The 18132-nt window shown below is 38.4% G+C and overlaps 1 protein-coding gene across 2 annotated transcripts in view; it reads left to right on the top strand.

The window, feature by feature from the left end:
* HOOK1 (hook microtubule tethering protein 1) overlaps positions 1–18132 on the top strand; it is a 65178-nt gene that overhangs the window by 43026 nt on the left and 4020 nt on the right. For both annotated transcript variants that reach the window (XM_046660869.1, XM_046660870.1), the window contains exons 15-21: positions 74–214; positions 2131–2224; positions 3913–3947; positions 4490–4572; positions 5230–5330; positions 8366–8467; positions 16388–16456. In XM_046660869.1, coding sequence (XP_046516825.1) covers positions 74–214; positions 2131–2224; positions 3913–3947; positions 4490–4572; positions 5230–5330; positions 8366–8467; positions 16388–16456 — 625 coding nt within the window. The remainder of the gene's footprint in view (positions 1–73; positions 215–2130; positions 2225–3912; positions 3948–4489; positions 4573–5229; positions 5331–8365; positions 8468–16387; positions 16457–18132) is intronic.

The following is an 18132-nucleotide window of genomic DNA, read 5'->3' as shown; positions in this document are numbered from 1 at the left end:
TTTAAAAAGTTAAGAATATAAAAACTCTTACATTTAAAAAAATTTAAAAACAAATTTTGCTTTTCAACCACAGGGAGGTGTTTATTCGACTGCAACATGAGAATAAGATGCTTCGCTTACAGCAGGAAGGCACCGAGAACGAACGCATCGAGGAGCTCCAGGAGCAGCTCGAGCAGAAGCACCGCCGCATGAACGAACTGGAAACCGAGCAAAGGTGGCCCGCTCCTTTCTAGACGGTCGTGGCAGTTTCGTTACCCAACCACAAAGTCTTGGTGCACAGAAAGGGAAAATACCATTGTAGTTAAAATAATTGGGATTTTAAAAGAAGTTTAAATTTGTGTTTAGTCTCTCACTAACCCGTTACTTTTAGCAGACTTTGTTAACCAAGTTGCTTATTCTTGAATTTCATTTAGATATTTTCACAACAGACAGAAAATTTAACACATGAATAAATGACAGTCTGGTTTTCTACTGCAGTCTGGTGCATAGATGGGACATAGATTGTGGAGTCAAATTTTAATCCCACCTCTACTTAAACTTATTAACCATTTGGCTTTGTGCAAGTTGCTTAAATTCACACTTGGTGTCCTCAGCTATAAATTGGAGGTGATACCTATTTGCAGGTTGTCATGAAGATTATAGATAACTTGTTGAAAGCAAACGGTGTACTTATCTGATACTGGTGAGGTGCTCAAAAATTATAATATAAAAAAATACAACATTTGTATATTGCTCCCTATATGCCAGGTGCTTTTCTAAGCACTATTTTGGTATTAATGTGATAAGTCCTCACAATAGCTCTTTGAAGTAGTATCTGTGATTATCGTTTTTTCATCGATAAGGAAGCTGAGGTACGAGGAGGGTAAGTACCTTGCCTAAAGTTACCCAGCGTGTAAGTTCTGGAGCCCACGTTGAACCCTCTGTCAACCTGACTCCTCAGTCTGTGCTCTTAACCACGATGCTGACCTGCCTCTTATAAATAACATACTTGCAATAAAGGTGTTTGAATTTTTTCACCAACCTTTATTTATTTCAGAGACACTTGAACCTTGTCTCTCAAACTTGTGTGTATACCATTAAAAGAAGAATAACGTTTTAGCTTTCTGAAGCGACCAGTAAATATTATTGTCCTGTGGAGTTCAGGATCAGTTAGCACTGGAGATGCTAAGCTTCAGCTTTTGAGAGTTGCTGTAGGAAGATGGACGTGTGAGTGGATGATTACTGTACTTTCTGATAACTCAGCAAGGGGGCCAAAGGTAGTTAGAACGGGCAGGTGTATTGCGTCATATCTATTAACAGAGAACGTCAGACAGACACCAGCTGTCTCTTGCTGGTAACTTACAGTGGAAGGAACTCTTAAGCAGAGTTTTAAAGAATGAGATTTTGCCAAGTTAAAAATCTGCCCTAGTTGGTAGTGCCAGTCTCTAATTTAAGTAAAAAGTCATGAAGGAATGGTTGGGAAATGGTGACCTTCCTCTTCTCCCACTAAACTGTGAAATCTGAAACAGGAAAAGGCAACCTAGTTCCATTCATTAAAAATATAACTGGAGGGAGGCCGGCCCGGTGGTGCAGTGGTTAAGTTCACGCAGTCGGCTTTGGCAGCCTGGGGTTCGTCGGTTTGGATCCCGGGTGCAGACCTATGCACCACTTGTCAAGCCATGCTGTGGTAGGCGTCCCACATATAAAGTAGAGGCAGATGGGCACGGATGTTAGCTCAGGGCCAGTCTTCCTCAGCAAAAAGAGGAGGATTGGCAGCAGATGTTAGCTAAGGGCTAATCTTCCTAAAGAAAAACAAAAATGCTACTGGAGGAAAATTGGGCTAGTTTTCTAATTTTTATGCCAGTGAATACAGTACAGAAATGTTATGCTTTTTTCACTGACGCATAAGTACCTTACAGTTTTAAATGTGGCCATATGTGCTTTCAGGATAAAAAAAAGTCTTCTTTTTTTAGGATATTTCCTTGAGAGTAGCCTACTCCACTATCTATTGTTTGGCCAATAATTGTTTGGCATTTTTTATTGCTATTAAATGTATACTTTATGAGTTAAATTGCATGAATGCACCTTCATAGATCCCTAAGTACTCTGACTTTCGGTACAAACAGTCACATGTGGTCCGTCTCCCAACAGGCTGAGCAAAGAGCGCGTCCGAGAACTGCAGCAGCAGATTGAGGACCTGCAGAAGTCCTTACAGGAGCACGGCGCCAAGCCTGAGGGAGAAAGTGTAAGCAGCTTACAAATTAGAGTAATTCTGCTTGTGCACTCTCTGGAATAGGTCCTGATGCTCGAATTAAGCTTCTATTGAAAGTGCTGCCCTGATCACCCAGGGTCTCCTTAAATACCGTATATATCTGCATAACAGGTGCAGTGATTTTGCCAGCTTGGAGCCTCTCAATTGATCATGTGTACTGGAAGTTGATTTCTATCTGTCCTGCTTCAGCAGCTACACCTAAGTTCATGGCAGCTCCTGATGGAGAGCATGCTTCCATTGAGGCTTCACAGTCCTGCTGGGCTCCCAGCCGGGCTGGCCTTTGAAAAACCCTCATGAGAGTAATCAGCTGTCAGAACTGAGGAAAATTTCTAATAGGCAAGGGAGAATAAGACATGATTTCTACCCAAAGAGCACTCGTGAAGTGGAGCATTGCAGCCGCCAAAGAAGAGAAGCCGTATGCAGTCCTGAAGACAACCTGCCACCTTTCTTCCCTCTGCCATACTGACTCACGGCTCTGCCATTTCCAGTGGTTTCTGGTGGCAGATATTGTGAGGGCAGAGATAAGAGGACTTAAGAGCTCAAACAGCCTAAATCTGAATATACCCAGCAGTGTTTCTATAGTTTGATCTCTATATGCAGAGGGGAAAAGAAGTCATAATCAGGGAGGAATGTGTTTGACTAAAACAACAACAAAAAGATAGGGCTAGTGGGTGTTAGATAGATGTTGATTAGATAGAAAATTAGGTTATCATACCCGTGTGGATGGGGGAGAAAGCGATGGAGAATAAGGAGAGATGAAAAGGAAAGTTGAAAGGATTGCTTTTCCTTTCTGCCTTTTATATACTTTCTATTTTCTCTTTTTTCCCTGGGGGCTTGGAAAATAGAAATCGTCTCATGCATGGCGGCATCTCATATGTGCATATATACGGTATTGTAACCTCTCTAATACAAATATTTTCAAAAGCCACATTAGGGAATACTTTTAAAATGGGATCTGTTTGGGGGAGTGTCTTTTGGATTGCAGTGTTTTAAAGATTTTAAATTTCTTTATCTTTGTAAAAAAATATATTGGTATCTAAGTTATACTTCAGATTATGTATTTTAAACTCTTAGCTATTCAGTAGATGATACAGAACTACTATTGCAGTTTAAATTCTTGTTTTTTTAAAGAGAAAATTTTATATGTTAAATTTTATTTTTTAACAAAATCCAGTTGGTTCATTTTGATGTTACTATTAAAGTGCTTGCATTAATAATGATAATGTTTTATTATAAAGATAATTATTTTAGTTCTTTAAGTCTGTTCTTCATTAAAGGCCAAAAATCTTAAAATTTGTATTTTAGATAAATGATTCTTTAGGTATTTAATCTTTGATACTCCTCAATATATCACTTTCATCTTGCATTTGCTATTTTTCTCCAAGTTCAAATTTTATTCTCATTGTATTCGAAAATGTGAAGCAGTTTGCTTTCTGCTATCGTCTTCCTTATTTCCTGTTCTCCTTTCCTTTCCCCTTTGAAGTAAAAAAATACCTAAACTTTTACGTTTTTACAAGTATGCTATTAGAAATACAAATTTTTGAAACATTTATGATTTTAAATAGTATACCTTCAAAAGGAGGTAAAGAGATTTTTGATGTCTGGAAAATTTGTCTTTGTCACGATAGTTATCTTACAGCAACTTTTTAAAATTTTTATAGTCCAGCAAACTAAAGCAGAAGTTGGAAGCTCATATGTAAGTAAAACTGATATTTCATTTCAAATATGAGGGGAAGGATTTTAAAAGCTTCTAGAATCAATGTCCTTTTCTGATTTTGTTTATAAAAGCAAATATTCTGATGCCAATTGAATGTTCACCACTGCCCCCAAAATGGGAAAAGAAAACATGGGGCAGGTTCAGCTGCCTGCCAGTGATCCCAGACTCCACCATGTTTCAGTCACTATGTCATTTGAAGAGTTTACAAAGTAGATAACTCTCACAACTAGATTATGTGGGAATGTGGGATGTTTAACCTCTAAAATATTTTCTTTAACTTTCTTAGGAAGCAAGGGTGGCAATGGGAAAAAATTTAATATTTCTGGCATCGACCGTGTGCAGGCAGTTTCTGTCTACATAACCACCGCATAATATTTGGCAGGCCACCTTCCCACTTCACAGTGAGGAAGCTAAGGATCAGAAAGGGACTTGCCCACAGTCCACAGATGTTAGGTGGCAGAAGCCAGTTTCATTCTTAGGTCTGTTTGGCTGCAAAGCTCCATGCTCTTTCCACTACTTAGGGAAAAACTAACAGAGGTCCATGAAGAATTACAGAAGAAACAAGAGCTCATTGAAGATCTTCAGCCAGATGTAAACCAGAATGGTAGGTATTTGTGAAAGCCTGCATCAGACTGTACCTAAGGACTCATCCTTCTTAGTTCAAGTCTTCTTGAAGGCTGCAAGAGCTGTGTGTAAATCTTTGGACAGTATTTGGATACATACTTTGCAAATAAAAACCATGATAATTTTTAGTGATTTAAGTAATTAACAAGTGAGCTAATCTTAAAGCAAAAACAAAGTAAATCTAATAAAATTAACTGATTGATATATAGGAGTATCAAACATTTTAAGGTATAATACAGTTAATACTGTGGAAATGTAAATAAAATAATTTATAATCAGATTAAAATGAACTTCAAACGTATGGAAAGATTCTTTATTTTCCCTTAGGATAGGTGTGCTCACATTGTAAGGTGTGCTTGCTCAGTGAAATGCTTCATAGACAGGAGAAAAAAGCTAGATAAAGAAGCAGATTCTAGATTTTTTTTAAGAAAAAGTAATAGAAAATGATCAAGGATATATTGGTGGTAGTTCAAAAGTTTTAGATAAGAACTCACTACAAAGAAGAAGTAAAAGGTTTCTCTTTTAAGTTCTCTTATCAGTCTTTAGAAACTAATATGATAAATATAATTTTTGTTTGAGGATGGAGTATTTTAAATAGGTAGTAGTTAGTCACGTTTCATTTCATTTTCAATAATAGTACAAAAGATCAGTGAACTTGAAGCTGCTCTTCAGAAGAAAGACGAAGATATGAAAGCCATGGAGGAAAGATACAAAATGTACCTGGAGAAAGCGAGAAATGTGAGTGGCTGCTTTTTCAGAGCTCCTGTCTGGTCCGGGTTCTAACCAGGCCTGTCCCGCCTGACTGCACTGCTCTTGCTGTGTCTGTCTCGCGTCACTTAGCTCCCCACTGCCCTGCCTTCCGGTCAGCCTCCTCGTGTGTCCTCGTGCTTGCTCCCTCTCGCTCAGCACCACATGAAACAAGCACGCAGATCGCAGTGCCCTCATTAGAGAAAATGATTTCTCCAATGAGTGGAATCTTGAGCTCTTAAAGTGAAAATTTGCCTTTTGTGGAAATTTAGCTCTTCCAACTTGTTTGAATTTGTTTTAGCATTTAGTCTATATTAGACAGTTAAACACTATTCTAATATCCACCAGACTAATTGCTCTTTTTTCTTATTTCATACTTACATATCTGTAACTACTATTCTCATAAAATCTTTTATTTCCATGAATACGATATATTTTCTTAATTAATGTAAATATTCTATCACAGAGAATGTTAATGTAACCTTTCTATTTACTGAATAAAAGAAGAGAAATTTATGACAAAGCTTTGAAGTGCTGCTAATATGTCTGCCTATTTTTATGTTTAAATTTTACACTTATTAGTTAAAGTGTGACTAGTCCCTGCAGCGACAGAGAAGCCCCGAGATCTCAAGGCTTACTGAGAGAGAAATGTGCTTCTTGGCCTCAGCGGGGGCAGGGCTCTGCTCCATGCAGTCGTTCAGAGTCCGAAGCTGACAGACGTTGCCTTCCTCGACACAGGGTTCCCAGGTTCACTCGACATCATCCAGCTGGTAGAGGAGGGAAGGCAGCCTAGAGTGCGTGGAGACAGGCAATGGGTCAGGCCTGGAAACGGTGTCTACCATGTTCGTTCTCGTTTCAGTGGGCAGAACTTAGGCACATAGCCACACCCAAATTCCAGGGAGGCAGGGCTTGGTAAACACCCAGGCAGTCTCTGCCACAGTTCAGTTTCTCTCAGTTACAAAAGTATGCATGCTTTTAGTAGAAAATATAAAATATAGAAAGGTTCCCAGAGACAACTGCTGTTAATGTTTTGGTGTATTTTCTTAACAGTGCATTTTTTTTCAATGCATATTATCTCCACGGTTGTTGATCATAATAGACACACACATGAATTGTATGATTATATCACATATAATTTGTATTTTTAAACTTAAAATAGTAATTTTCTCATGTTATATGAATGTGATTTAATACTTATTGAGTGCCTCTTATGCCAAGCCCTGGAAATATAGGCAGACAGCTTTCCTTTATTTTGGTTTATTATCTTAACCTTGTTCCTTTGTTAATGGGTCAAATGGAATTATTGGGTCAAAGGGTAAAAACATTTTAATAAGATGTTTGATATGTATTTCCTAATGATATTCTAAGAGGATTAGAACTAATTGGACAAAGCAGTGACAATGAACACCATGTTCTTCCATCATTGAGTATTATCATTTAAAAGACAGTTTCTTTTTTGGTAAAAATGATTTCATTTTTTCCTCCTTACATTATTGGGGGGGTAGGGGGGATGTTTAAGTCCATGATAGAAAATTCAGAAAATATGGAAGAGTCACAATCTTACTTTTTATCCCTTAGAGGTGACAGATTATAATGTGTTCTTTGTAATTAAATCACAATTGAAAATCTTTAGTGTGTCTGCTTGTATGCTGTGAACTCTGAGGAGAGGTGCCAGGTCTCTCATAACCTGCTGCTTCCCCATCCGCCACAGTGGGCACACAGCAAATTGTTCTGAATGAATCACAGTAATTTTTAGGCATATCAACTTCTAGTCTTCTTTTTTTTTCTCTTTTCACTTGATGAAGATTGTCCCTGAGCTCGCATCCTTGCCAGTCTTCCTCTATTCTGTATGTGGCATGCTGCCACAGCATGGCTTGATGAGTCGTGTGTAGGTCTGTGCCCAGGATTCGAACCTGCGAACCACAGGCAACCCAAGCAGAGCACGCAAACTTAACCACTACGCCACCGGGCCAGCCCCTAAGTCTTCTTTTTTTTACCGTTATAAATATAAATGAACTTTTCCTAAATCTTTAAATAATTTTAAACCTTTTTTAGTAGATTTGTAATTACATCATACAGATGAGCTTATTATTGGAAACTTATTTTTGCCTATAATTTATACTTGATGTTTCTGAGGTGATTTCTAACCATACTGCTGAGTACATATGTTAGTTGAGTCTCTGAACAACATTCTGCTCACATATCTCTTTTTGTCTAACTTTTAGTAATTTACATGAATATGGTCGAGCACCCTAGGGTTTGCAGATAAAATCACCAATGTCTATTATATTGGTCTTATATATTCAATTAGATTTAACTAAATAACCGTAGTAAAAAAGATTGTTGCTGGGGCCGGCCCAGCGGCTTAGTGATTAAGTTTATGTGGTCCGCTTTGGCAGCCCGGGGTTCACCGGTTCAGATCCCAGGCACAGACCTATGCACCACTTGTCAAGCCACACTGTGGTAGGCATCCCACATATAAAGTAGAGGAAGATGGGCATGGATGTTAGCGCAGGGCCAGTCTTCCTCAGCAAAAAGAGGAGGATTGGCAGCTCAGGGCTAATTAATCTTCCTCAAAAAAAAAATTTAAAAAAAGATTGTTACTAAGAATTTTGTGTGTGTGTGTTTACACTTTTTACAATTAGCAAGTTCCCATATAATTATTGAATTTATCTTAATTTTTAAAAAAATACTCGTCAGATAAATATGGGAAGGGTTATTTCAAGATCGCAGTGCTCAAAGTTTGACAAGGCTCAGTAGCTATCCCTGCGTTCTCAGCTGTGGAGAATGTAAGTTTGGGGACAAAGATATTCCCATTTTTGTACTGAATTTTACATCATTTCTCGTTTATAGAATGTTATTTTTGTTACTCAAATTAGATTGCAAAACGAGCTATCATTAGCTCCTGGATCACTTTCTGGAAAATTTTCCATGTTACTTACACAGATTTTATATACTCTGTTCTTATATTTCAATATTTGATAACATAAAATGGACATAAAATATTTGTTCTTTTCTTTAAACAGGTAATAAAAACTTTAGATCCCAAATTAAATCCAGCATCAGCTGAAATAATGCTACTTAGAAAGCAGTTGGCAGAGAAAGAGAGAAGAATTGAGATTCTGGAGGTAAAACTTCCATATTCACACATCTCCTCTTAATTATTCTGTGTAATCCTGTCATACATGCTGTCATATATTTGCTGTTAATGATCAGGTTGCACAAGAAGTTAGAACTGTCAGTGTGTTTATTACAAAGCATCTCACCACCGAGAGGACTGGCCCCTGAGCTCATGTGCCTGCTCCACTGTCTCTCTCTCCTTCTACAACAGCCAATCATGTGGATGCCCCTAGTTTCTAGTGGACTCCTGCTATAATGCTCCTTTTAAAATTATGTGGATGAGAGTTCATTCTGAAAGAAAAATAAAGAAACCAAGCATACCTTTTAAAAAAGGAACTGGATACAGTTAACCAGATTTGTATTCTCTCTTACCTTCTCCCATTTGCTCACCTGAACCTAAGGAAACTTGTCAGTTGGAATTCCTGTTAGAAGGAAGCACTTACAGAATTCCAGTAAGCCTTTGAACCGAAGTGGCAGTCTTGGTTATTAATCACACAAAGTTATGTTAGTAATGGCATGGTGTCATTCATTAGCTGAGTCTTTAAATGTTTAAGTTATTTTTGCATAGTAGTTATATTATTTTTACTAGCTGGGTTAAGTATGTCAGTACAATATTGTATATTCTTACATTTTGTAACTGGACGTGTTCTGGTTTCCTTTACAAAGTGTTTTACAAAACTACTATTTTTAACACACTGGTGAGATTTGATACTGTTTTTAAAGTCAGTGGGCATTACCAATAGGGTGTTACCTATCCTGGCGTAAGAGAGGAAATGCCCATTCTTAAGAGAGCGCATTCTTTACTTTAATGGTTAAAGCAGATGTGCTGTATGTTTGATAGGCCACAAGTCAGGCATCTTTAGTTCAAATTGAGTTAGTTTTGAACCCAAGTAGTTACCCCATATACCTCAATATGTGAAAATCTTTTGTCAATTTCCCCTTTTAATCAGTAATCTTTTGATGGAAAGCATTGATGATCAAAATATTGTCCCTCGGTGCTTGGATGGTTGCTGCCTGCCCTGGGTCCATCGTGTCCCTCAGTGCTAGGCTTTTATTTCATTGATTTGCCGGTTATCCATGTTGGGGGGAAATAGTCAGATATAGTTGACAAATATAGAGGTATATATTAGCAGAGGAAGAGTTTCATAGGTTATGTAACTTGTCAATTTTTAGATTATCACACAACCATTGTACATGTAGTTTTACATGACTTCCTATGGTTACATTGTTTATAACAATTCTAGGACAGATAATTCAATACTTGGAATGATTAGTTTAAAATGAGTTCTTAGACATAGTCTTTATCAGTAAAGGAAATTTGTCCAGTGTTGTAAGATCAATTGACCATCTCAAGGCGCTGGGCAATCATTACTCTAGCCTGCATGCCAGTCTTACAACACTGAGTAAAGAAAACAATAATTAGTTTCAATACTATGACTAATACAGAAATTCCAAGAAATGATAAGAATTGCAATCTATATCACAAAAGGGAGGCAATACTGGAAGGGAGCCAACTAAACAAATGAAGACGAGGTATAGGGTCGCTTAGGGCATTCACCTGCTTTTTCAGGTGCTTTAGCAGAGATGACACATTGGAAGATTCGTCAGGTACAAAAACCCAATGCTCAGTTTGAATGATTGCACATGTACCACCTTGGGATGCAGTTAAAATGTCTAAGGCCATTCTATTTTGAAGGACAGCCTTTCTTGTTAAAGACATTTCAGTATTTGTTAAGGCTATTCCTGTTTGACTGTCATTAAGGATTTGTTGAGTAAATTTAATCAGAGCTTCTATATATGGTATAACATCTTCTAGCCCCAAAGAAGGAACGAACATAGCCTCTAGGTGGTTCCATACCAGTGGAACACTAAATGAGCTCATCTAGCCTTAAGGAGAGGAAGCTTGGCAACAGCTGTTAGAATGCACAGATTATTACTAAGATATTTATATCCTTGAGATAGCAGTATTTGAACAAAGTTCAATTGCCATACCTCAAAAGGTCCCTTAGGAAGGGGAAAGTGACCTTGCAACCAATGAAGTGTTTTCTCAGCATTATATTTAGGACATATAGTACAACCAGCATATGCTTTCTGAGCCACTGTAGGAGAAAGTTTCCAAAAATACCATTTTCCCCATAAAACCACCCTTTCAGGTGCCTAATGGGTGATTGATGTATGTGCTGGAGCAGTGGCAGTTGTGTTCTAACAAACCACAATTGTACTATGGTTTGTTATCCAGCCTGAACCACATCTGCATGGTGGTGTCAGAAATTCCCATTTTTTGTTGTTGTACTTGTTTCTCTTCTTCTTTGGCGATTTCTTGAGCCTGTAGAAGGAAGTCTTTCACTGGGTTAGCAGGGTTAACAGAGAGCAGTGGACATTCTCCAGGCTAGACAGGATATCCAGCCCAGTAATGTCCCTGATTATCTTTTTTTTTTTTTTTTTTTTTTTAAAGATTTTTTTTTTTTTTTTTTCCTTTTTCTCCCCAAAGCCCCCCGGTACATAGTTGTATATTTCGTTGTGGGTCCTTCTAGTTGTGGCATGTGGGACACTGCCTCAGCGTGGTCTGATGAGCAGTGCCATGTTCGCGCCCAGGATTCGAACCAACGAAACACTGGGCCACCTGCAGCGGAGCGCGCGAACTTAACCACTCGGCCACGGGGCCAGCCCCTGTCCCTGATTATCTTTTAAGTAAGACCCATCTTTAAACCAAATGAGATAATAAAATGCAGCCATGGTCATTTTCCTCCTGTGGTGCTGGAAGCAGGGTAGCAGGGTTAAGATAATGAATAGTATTTACCTACCCAACATAACCTAAGAAAGTTGATCATCGTTTACTTGACATTTCTTCCCATGCAATGTACCACACCAAATAAACCTAATTAGTTTAGTAGCTCACTCTTTGTAAGAAGAGAGAACAAATTCTTTGAGAAGTCCCAGGGCCCATTAGAAATTCTCAAAGTTACTTTCAAGTAAAAAGAAAGACTTTATTTAAGATTTAAATATTTGGAGAAGTTTGTAAAAAAAAAAAAAAATCAAAAGGTTTTGAAACACTTGGTCAAATCGGAAGCAATGCTTAGTTATCTATTTAACCAGGGTGACAACAGAAGATGTTGCGAACACAAAAGGTAAAACAGTTGGAGGAAGAAACCTCTTGGCTCCCTGAATAGAGAGGCTCAGCTTTTTGGACATAGAAAATTATTTTGATAAAACAAAATCCCTGCTTTCAGGCAGACTACTCAAAGGTAAAGGAAAACCTTTTATATTCTCTTTATCAAGAGCACACTAAAAGTTGAAGAAAATTATCCTTTGAGAGAAAAAACCCAAAATTTTAATTTTACATTTGCTAACTTTTAATATTAAAACTCATTTACTTAATTAAATTTAATCTTAGCCAACTGGACCATTCTCAAAATTCTTTCCTCAGAGTTCCTCTTCCACAAACTTTTAATAACTTTTTTTATACGTTCAGAATTTGTTCTATGCTTTCTTTCCTTCCTAGTATTTTATGACAAATTTATCTGTCTTAAGAAAATAAACAAAAATATCTCTATTCCTTAAATCTTCTTTACTGAAAACATACATCCTACTTTCTTTAATTTTTGTATTGGCATCCTGTGGATTGGCAGATCCACAAATACTGCCTAGAAACATGGTTTCTCTTAGAAAATCTCTGCATGGCACAAACATGTTTATTAATAAACCCGAATGTTTTCCAGTTTCTCTGTAATAAGAAACCAAAAGTAAATAAATCTATGTTTAGTAATTAATATCTAATATTATATCTTATGTGGAAATGATCTGGTGACTCAATAAATTTTGTCATTTAACTTAATTTAGCAAAACTAAGATTTTAAATTAACAAAGTGGTTTTTGAAGTACATACACCGTAACATAAATGTTGTTAAAAAATTCATCCAAAGCTTTTGTCTCTTTCACATGTAGTTTACTTGTTCTCAGTAATTATTTAGATTGCCCACAAGACTTCATGAGACATTAGGCAAAATTAGGTATCATTCCAAGTTAAATATTATTTCTTCTAACAAGCTTTGTGACAGAGATAACATGAGCTTATTTGATTAATAATCGAGGTAGAAAAAAAGCTGCATGTCTGCATCATAGCCAATGCTGATAACTTTGAAGACATGCTTATTTCAATCAAACCAGCAAACTTAAATAAGCTTTTGTTTACCAAAGATTATTTTATATCACATTAACTTGAAAGACGTTTGGGTTAGTTTCTATTACATTTATATAAGCACTTACTTTAAGCCAATTAAGTAGAGCTCTTTCAGAAATTATACCATCTGGAGGTAGAAAATATCTATATTTATAATATAATATAGAAACATTTCTAATAGACACATACAGACTCACACCTAAACACACAGACACATGCAGCAAAGATTTTACAACCTCTGTTTTTAAAACTTTCCTTAAATTTTGAGGCAAGGGTGCTTTCTTAACAGCCTGCATCTCCAAAGGCTTCTTTTCCCTTTTTTCTTTCTTTCTTTCAGTCTTAGGAATGTGGGATGGCCTAGATAATAGCTCCCAGAGAGGTCACAAGTTCTTTTGAGATAAACAGGGGAGGTTAGTTACTTACCAAAGGACTGACACAAGCATCCGATTACATTATCCTTAATTTGATTCTTTCCCTCTGGGTACATAGTTTTATCTTAGCTTAGGGAAGAAAGCCTAAAAAAAATTCCGTCAGGCTTTCAATATCAGCTTCCAATTTGGCTGAATTTTTGATCATAAGTTGCTAAATCCTTTCAAATATCTTGTCAGGTTTTAGCCGGGACAAACAGTAAGTATGCCTGACAGTATTGAACAGCTCCATTAATCTTTAACACAGCAGTTTCCCAGAACATCAGAGTCTCGTTAACCCTGGGAGGGGCTCATATGGGGCCGTCCTTTGAAGGTAGATGATGGGAGTGTCTGTAAACCCATGAGTTAATAAGTGCACTTCTTAAATGATCTTACCTAATTGGAACGTTCCCTCTACTGGCCAATGTGCAAGTTTTGGAGGCTCAAAGGAGCCCTGAAGTGGCCACTGTAATTTTAAATTGTCCCAGCTTGTCTTGATCCGAACATCCAACCATTTATCCCCATTTTGTTAAGCACTTGCAAGTATCAGATCCTTACGTATTATACATGAAACCAGCCAGAGTTCCAGGGGGAGGCTGTCCACTCTGGAATTAGTCGGCTTTTAGAAGCAAGATTTCCCATTTTCTTTTGGTTTCGTTTTACTACAAAGTCTGAACAATTTCTAAGGACAGTGTAGTGGGTCAGAAAAAGGGTTGTGAACACTCTCTTATGTACCAAGGTTTCTCATGCCAGCAGTCTAAAACTACTGTGGGAGTCAGAGCACATGGATGCCAGTGCTCGTGTACACGACCCTGGACGAGCTGTGAGTTCCTTGGAGTGAAGGGTCATGCTGGAATTCCCTGTGGGACCTCCACACTACGTGAGGCTCAACCTCAGACACTCCCACTAGGTTCTCAGTTGCCTGACGATGCCCTACGGCTAGGAGGAGCTGGTGTCCCTTCTCTTTGGTGCTGAATGGGTTTTTGGTCTCTCATTTTGCTATTAAACAGTTTGTTCAGACTTTATGGACACAGTTTTTTCCAACTTAAGGCCAAATTAAAAAGCTCACCCTGTCCCAGTCCCTCCACAGTTCCCCACAGGTTTCTCCTGCCTAGAAAGTGTACCGCTACCCCCTTAAGATGCCTAGTCTTAGACTTGAAAGAGCTCAAGTAAAAGTCACTATGGCTTAAGTAAGGAGGTCTGGGTTTCAGGAGAAACTCACTGAGGGCACCTGAAGAGTGCTGTGAAGCTGGGGGCTCTCATGGGCCTGTGTGGTACTGAGCACCAGTTCAAAGTAGATCCCAGGTGGTCCAGTGGGTTTCTCTGAAATCTTGCCGACTACACCAAGAAATGTCAGTGCAAAATAACCAACAACTGTTCTGTGGATAGGAGAGGTAAGGTGAGTTTCACTTGAACCATAATGAGGATCATATTCCGGGAAGGCAGTTTCCACGAGGAAGACAATGTTCCAGGGCAGCCTGGTTTTCAGCACAGGCTTATACCTTTACAACAAAGAACGTGCATTAAATGTGCTCAGGACACATACTCATCCAAGTTTCAAAGAGGTATTCAGTTGCACCTTAGCAGATCAACATGACCCTGATGTTGAGAAAGAGACTAATACTGGCGTAGGAGGGGGAGTATGCATTCTTGTCTTGAGAGTGCATTCTTTAATGGTTAAGGATGTACAATGTGTGCATGACAGGCCCTACGTCAGGCTTCTTCAGTTCAAGCTGAATGAGTTTTGAACCTGAATAGTTACCTCGTATACCTCACTATGTGAAGATCTCTTTTCATTAGCCTTGAAATTCTCATAATTGATAGTTGGTTTCTTTTTAAATTAACTAGGAATGTTATATTTCAGAGAAACACATTATATTCATTTACTGTTTTCTTTGTGTTATTTCTGAGCCAGTATATATCGACTGTGGTGGAAATAATTTGCTTAAAGACTTAAAGATTTTAACATCCGGAGTACACACCAGCCTGATGTGTGCTTGCTGTAGCTTCTTGAGCAGGCCGTGTCAAGTGTTGTAAAAAGCACCTGGTGGAGGTGTCTCTGAAGAAATACTGTTCATTCCTCAGGATCCAACTCAAATGTGTCTGCCTCTCCGAAGCTTTCTCCGTATTCCTTAGACAGAGTTAGTTATCTCTCCATAATGATTCCATGTACTTTGAACTCATGAGTTCACCCACAGTAGCACTGATTTTCTTTTTGGCGTGTGTCAGTGTCTTCAAGGGCAGGGGCTGTATCTTATATCTCTGCACCCCCGCATTAAACAGTACGTAACTCGGAGGCCAGGGTTTCTTGGTAACTTATCTTAAAGTCATCACCTCTCCCGGTCCTCAGTCCCCTCGTCTGTAAAATAACGAGACTTGGACTGAATGACTCTGAAATCTCAGCTGCTCTGATTATTCACTTCCCAGTGAAAGCCAACGAGAATGTACATGGTTGTCGATGCTTGAGGTGCAGCTCCCTAACGAGTACGATGGCAATTGGTGCCACTAAGCATAGGGCTCTGAGGGAAAATTCAGTTCAGTCACAGCAGATGGACCCTTACTGTATGTGGATTCATCAGTACACACACTGCAAAAAGTAAAAAGGAGAAAAGTGGTATAAATAGCAGAGGTTATTCTGCCTGCCGTCCCTCTCAGGCAGTCTTCGCCTGAGGTGGATGTGAGCAGAAGAGCGCCTCTTCCCTTCCTCGTTCCTGTGTGACTTTAGAACATGAGCATCTTGCTGTAGGAGTGTTCATGTGTTTCAAGATTCTAACTTTTTATATGAGCTCAACAAAATTACAGAATTGGCTGTATTAGAGTTATCAAGAAATGGATGTCAGTCTCTAGGATGGCATGGGAATATGGCCACGGGCAGTCTAGTATACGGGTCACCAAGAATTAAGAGAGAAAAATTTGTGCTAAGCTGTATAGGAGATTGTAAAGGGTTTGGGGGGTATTTTTTACTACATCCTTTTTCTCCTTTGTTTTGACTCCTCTGTAAGTGCAGCTCTGTTTTGCCACCTAAACCATTGTTACGTTTTCCTCTAGGCATAGGGGATAGTAGCATAAGAATCACTAGTTTCTTGTTTGTTACCATTCTTATTTAATATCTGTTCTACCAGCAAAATTCCTGAAGTAAAGATTTACAACTCAGTCTTATTCTTTCCAAAAGGTGGTGTGTGTGCCTTTCTCCATGATTCAGTTCACATTTTGACTATTTGGTGTGCCTCACAATGCAGTCTTCAGATACTCTCAATCATGAGCAGAGTGAAGAGATGATTCCATTTTTAGTAATTTGAGTCTATTTCTAGGATTGTAATAGTCTTTATATCTTTTCCCAGAGTGAATGTAAAGTAGCGAAATTCCGTGATTATGAAGAAAAACTCATTGTTTCTGCCTGGTATAATAAGGTGAGTTGAAATTCAGCCAATTATTGGATGTTTGGAACAGTGTTTATGAAACATTTTGACCACGAACCACAGCAGGAAATGTATTTTAAACCACAAATCAGTACGTGTGCATGTTTACTTGTGTGACTGAGCCTGACTTACCCTGAGAGGGGCAGTGCTATCTTCTGTCATATTCTATGTGCTTTAAATGTTGGTCACAATCCTAATTAACTGTATATTTTAGTTTAATATTTTTAGTTGACTTTCAAAAATCACTACAGTAATTTTGTAACTCATCAACCTCTAGTTGATACATGTGAAGCACACACAACAATTTATAAATATTTTTTAAGGATTTTATTTTTCCTTTTTCTCCCAAAGCCCCCCGGTACATAGTTGTGTATTTCTAGTTGTGGGTCCTTCTAGTTGTGGCATGTAGGGTGCCGCCTCAGCATGGCCTGATGAGTGATGCCATGTCTGCTCCCAGGATTGGAACTGGGGAAACCCCGGGCCGCAGAGCGCACAAACTTAACCATTCGACCACGGGGCCAGCCCCTATAAATATGTTTTAAATTGCTTTATTTGAGCTAAAACATTTAATTTGTGCTTCATAAAGAGTTTCTGTAGAAATGTGAATATTTAGATAATGCAAAATTAAGTGATTCCAGTACTCAACATTTATTTTAACACCCCCTAAAGCCTCTGAGTATGTCCCTTAATATATATTTTTTTTAATCTGGTAATACTCTTCAATAATTGTCTATCTATCCTAACAAGGAGAAAATCATATAAAATAATTTAGGAGTCAGCCCATGGCATAGTGGTTAAGTTGACGTGCTCCGCTTCAGCAGCCCGCGTTTGCAGGTTCAGATCCCCGGTGCAGACTACACCACTCATCAGCCATGCTGTGGAGGCACCCTGAATACAACGTAGAGGAAGATTGGCAACAGATGTCAGCTCAGGGCCAATCTTCCTCTGCAAAAAAAAAAGTAAATAATTTGGAATGTATTTTATTTTGTCAGCCTTAGTGGGATGTGTTCAAGCGTAGCATTTCATGATCCATATGGTTCTTTTGGGTTGTTCTAATCAGCTAGAATAGATAACAGTGCACCCATTATCTCCCTTAGCTGTTTCTTATTTAGTGTGAGAGAAGATCGGTTTATAGACTCCGCACAGATGCTCTTCACTACACAGACTTAGTTGTCCCTCCTCAAACCTGCCTTGTCCTCCATGCCTCCATACTTTTTGTCTGTGCTCATTTCCTCTCTTCACATTTTGGTAAAATCTGGCTTCATTTAGCAAGGCCTTGAAGGGAATTATGTGTGAGGTGTTCTCACAACCTTCCTTCATGGGTTAGTCATCCTAGGTAAGATTGGGGACTGTGTATTATTTTCTTTCTTCCTCTGTGGCCCCTTGATACATAAATCATTAAAACTATTAGAGCCAAATAATGCATTATTTATTCATTTTTCAGCCTGTGTTTTTTGAGCATCAAGTATATTCTGTGTATTGTACTAGGTACTGGTGATGCTAAGTTCAGTAAAATTGTGTTATGTGATCTAGTGAGAGAGAATGACTTCCCTTACTAAGAAACCCAATAGCCACAGCTACAGTAATTTGTTATATATCGATATGTAGATAGACCAGAGGAAATCTGAACTGTGCTGAGCGTTCTCAGACTGTGGCATGCATCGGAA

The sequence above is a fragment of the Equus quagga genome, chromosome 5, assembly GCF_021613505.1.
Source record: "Equus quagga isolate Etosha38 chromosome 5, UCLA_HA_Equagga_1.0, whole genome shotgun sequence".
NCBI classification, from domain to species: domain Eukaryota; kingdom Metazoa; phylum Chordata; class Mammalia; order Perissodactyla; family Equidae; genus Equus; species Equus quagga.
The sequence above is the reverse complement of the archived record's forward strand: the minus strand, read 5'-3'. Positions and strand labels throughout refer to the sequence as shown.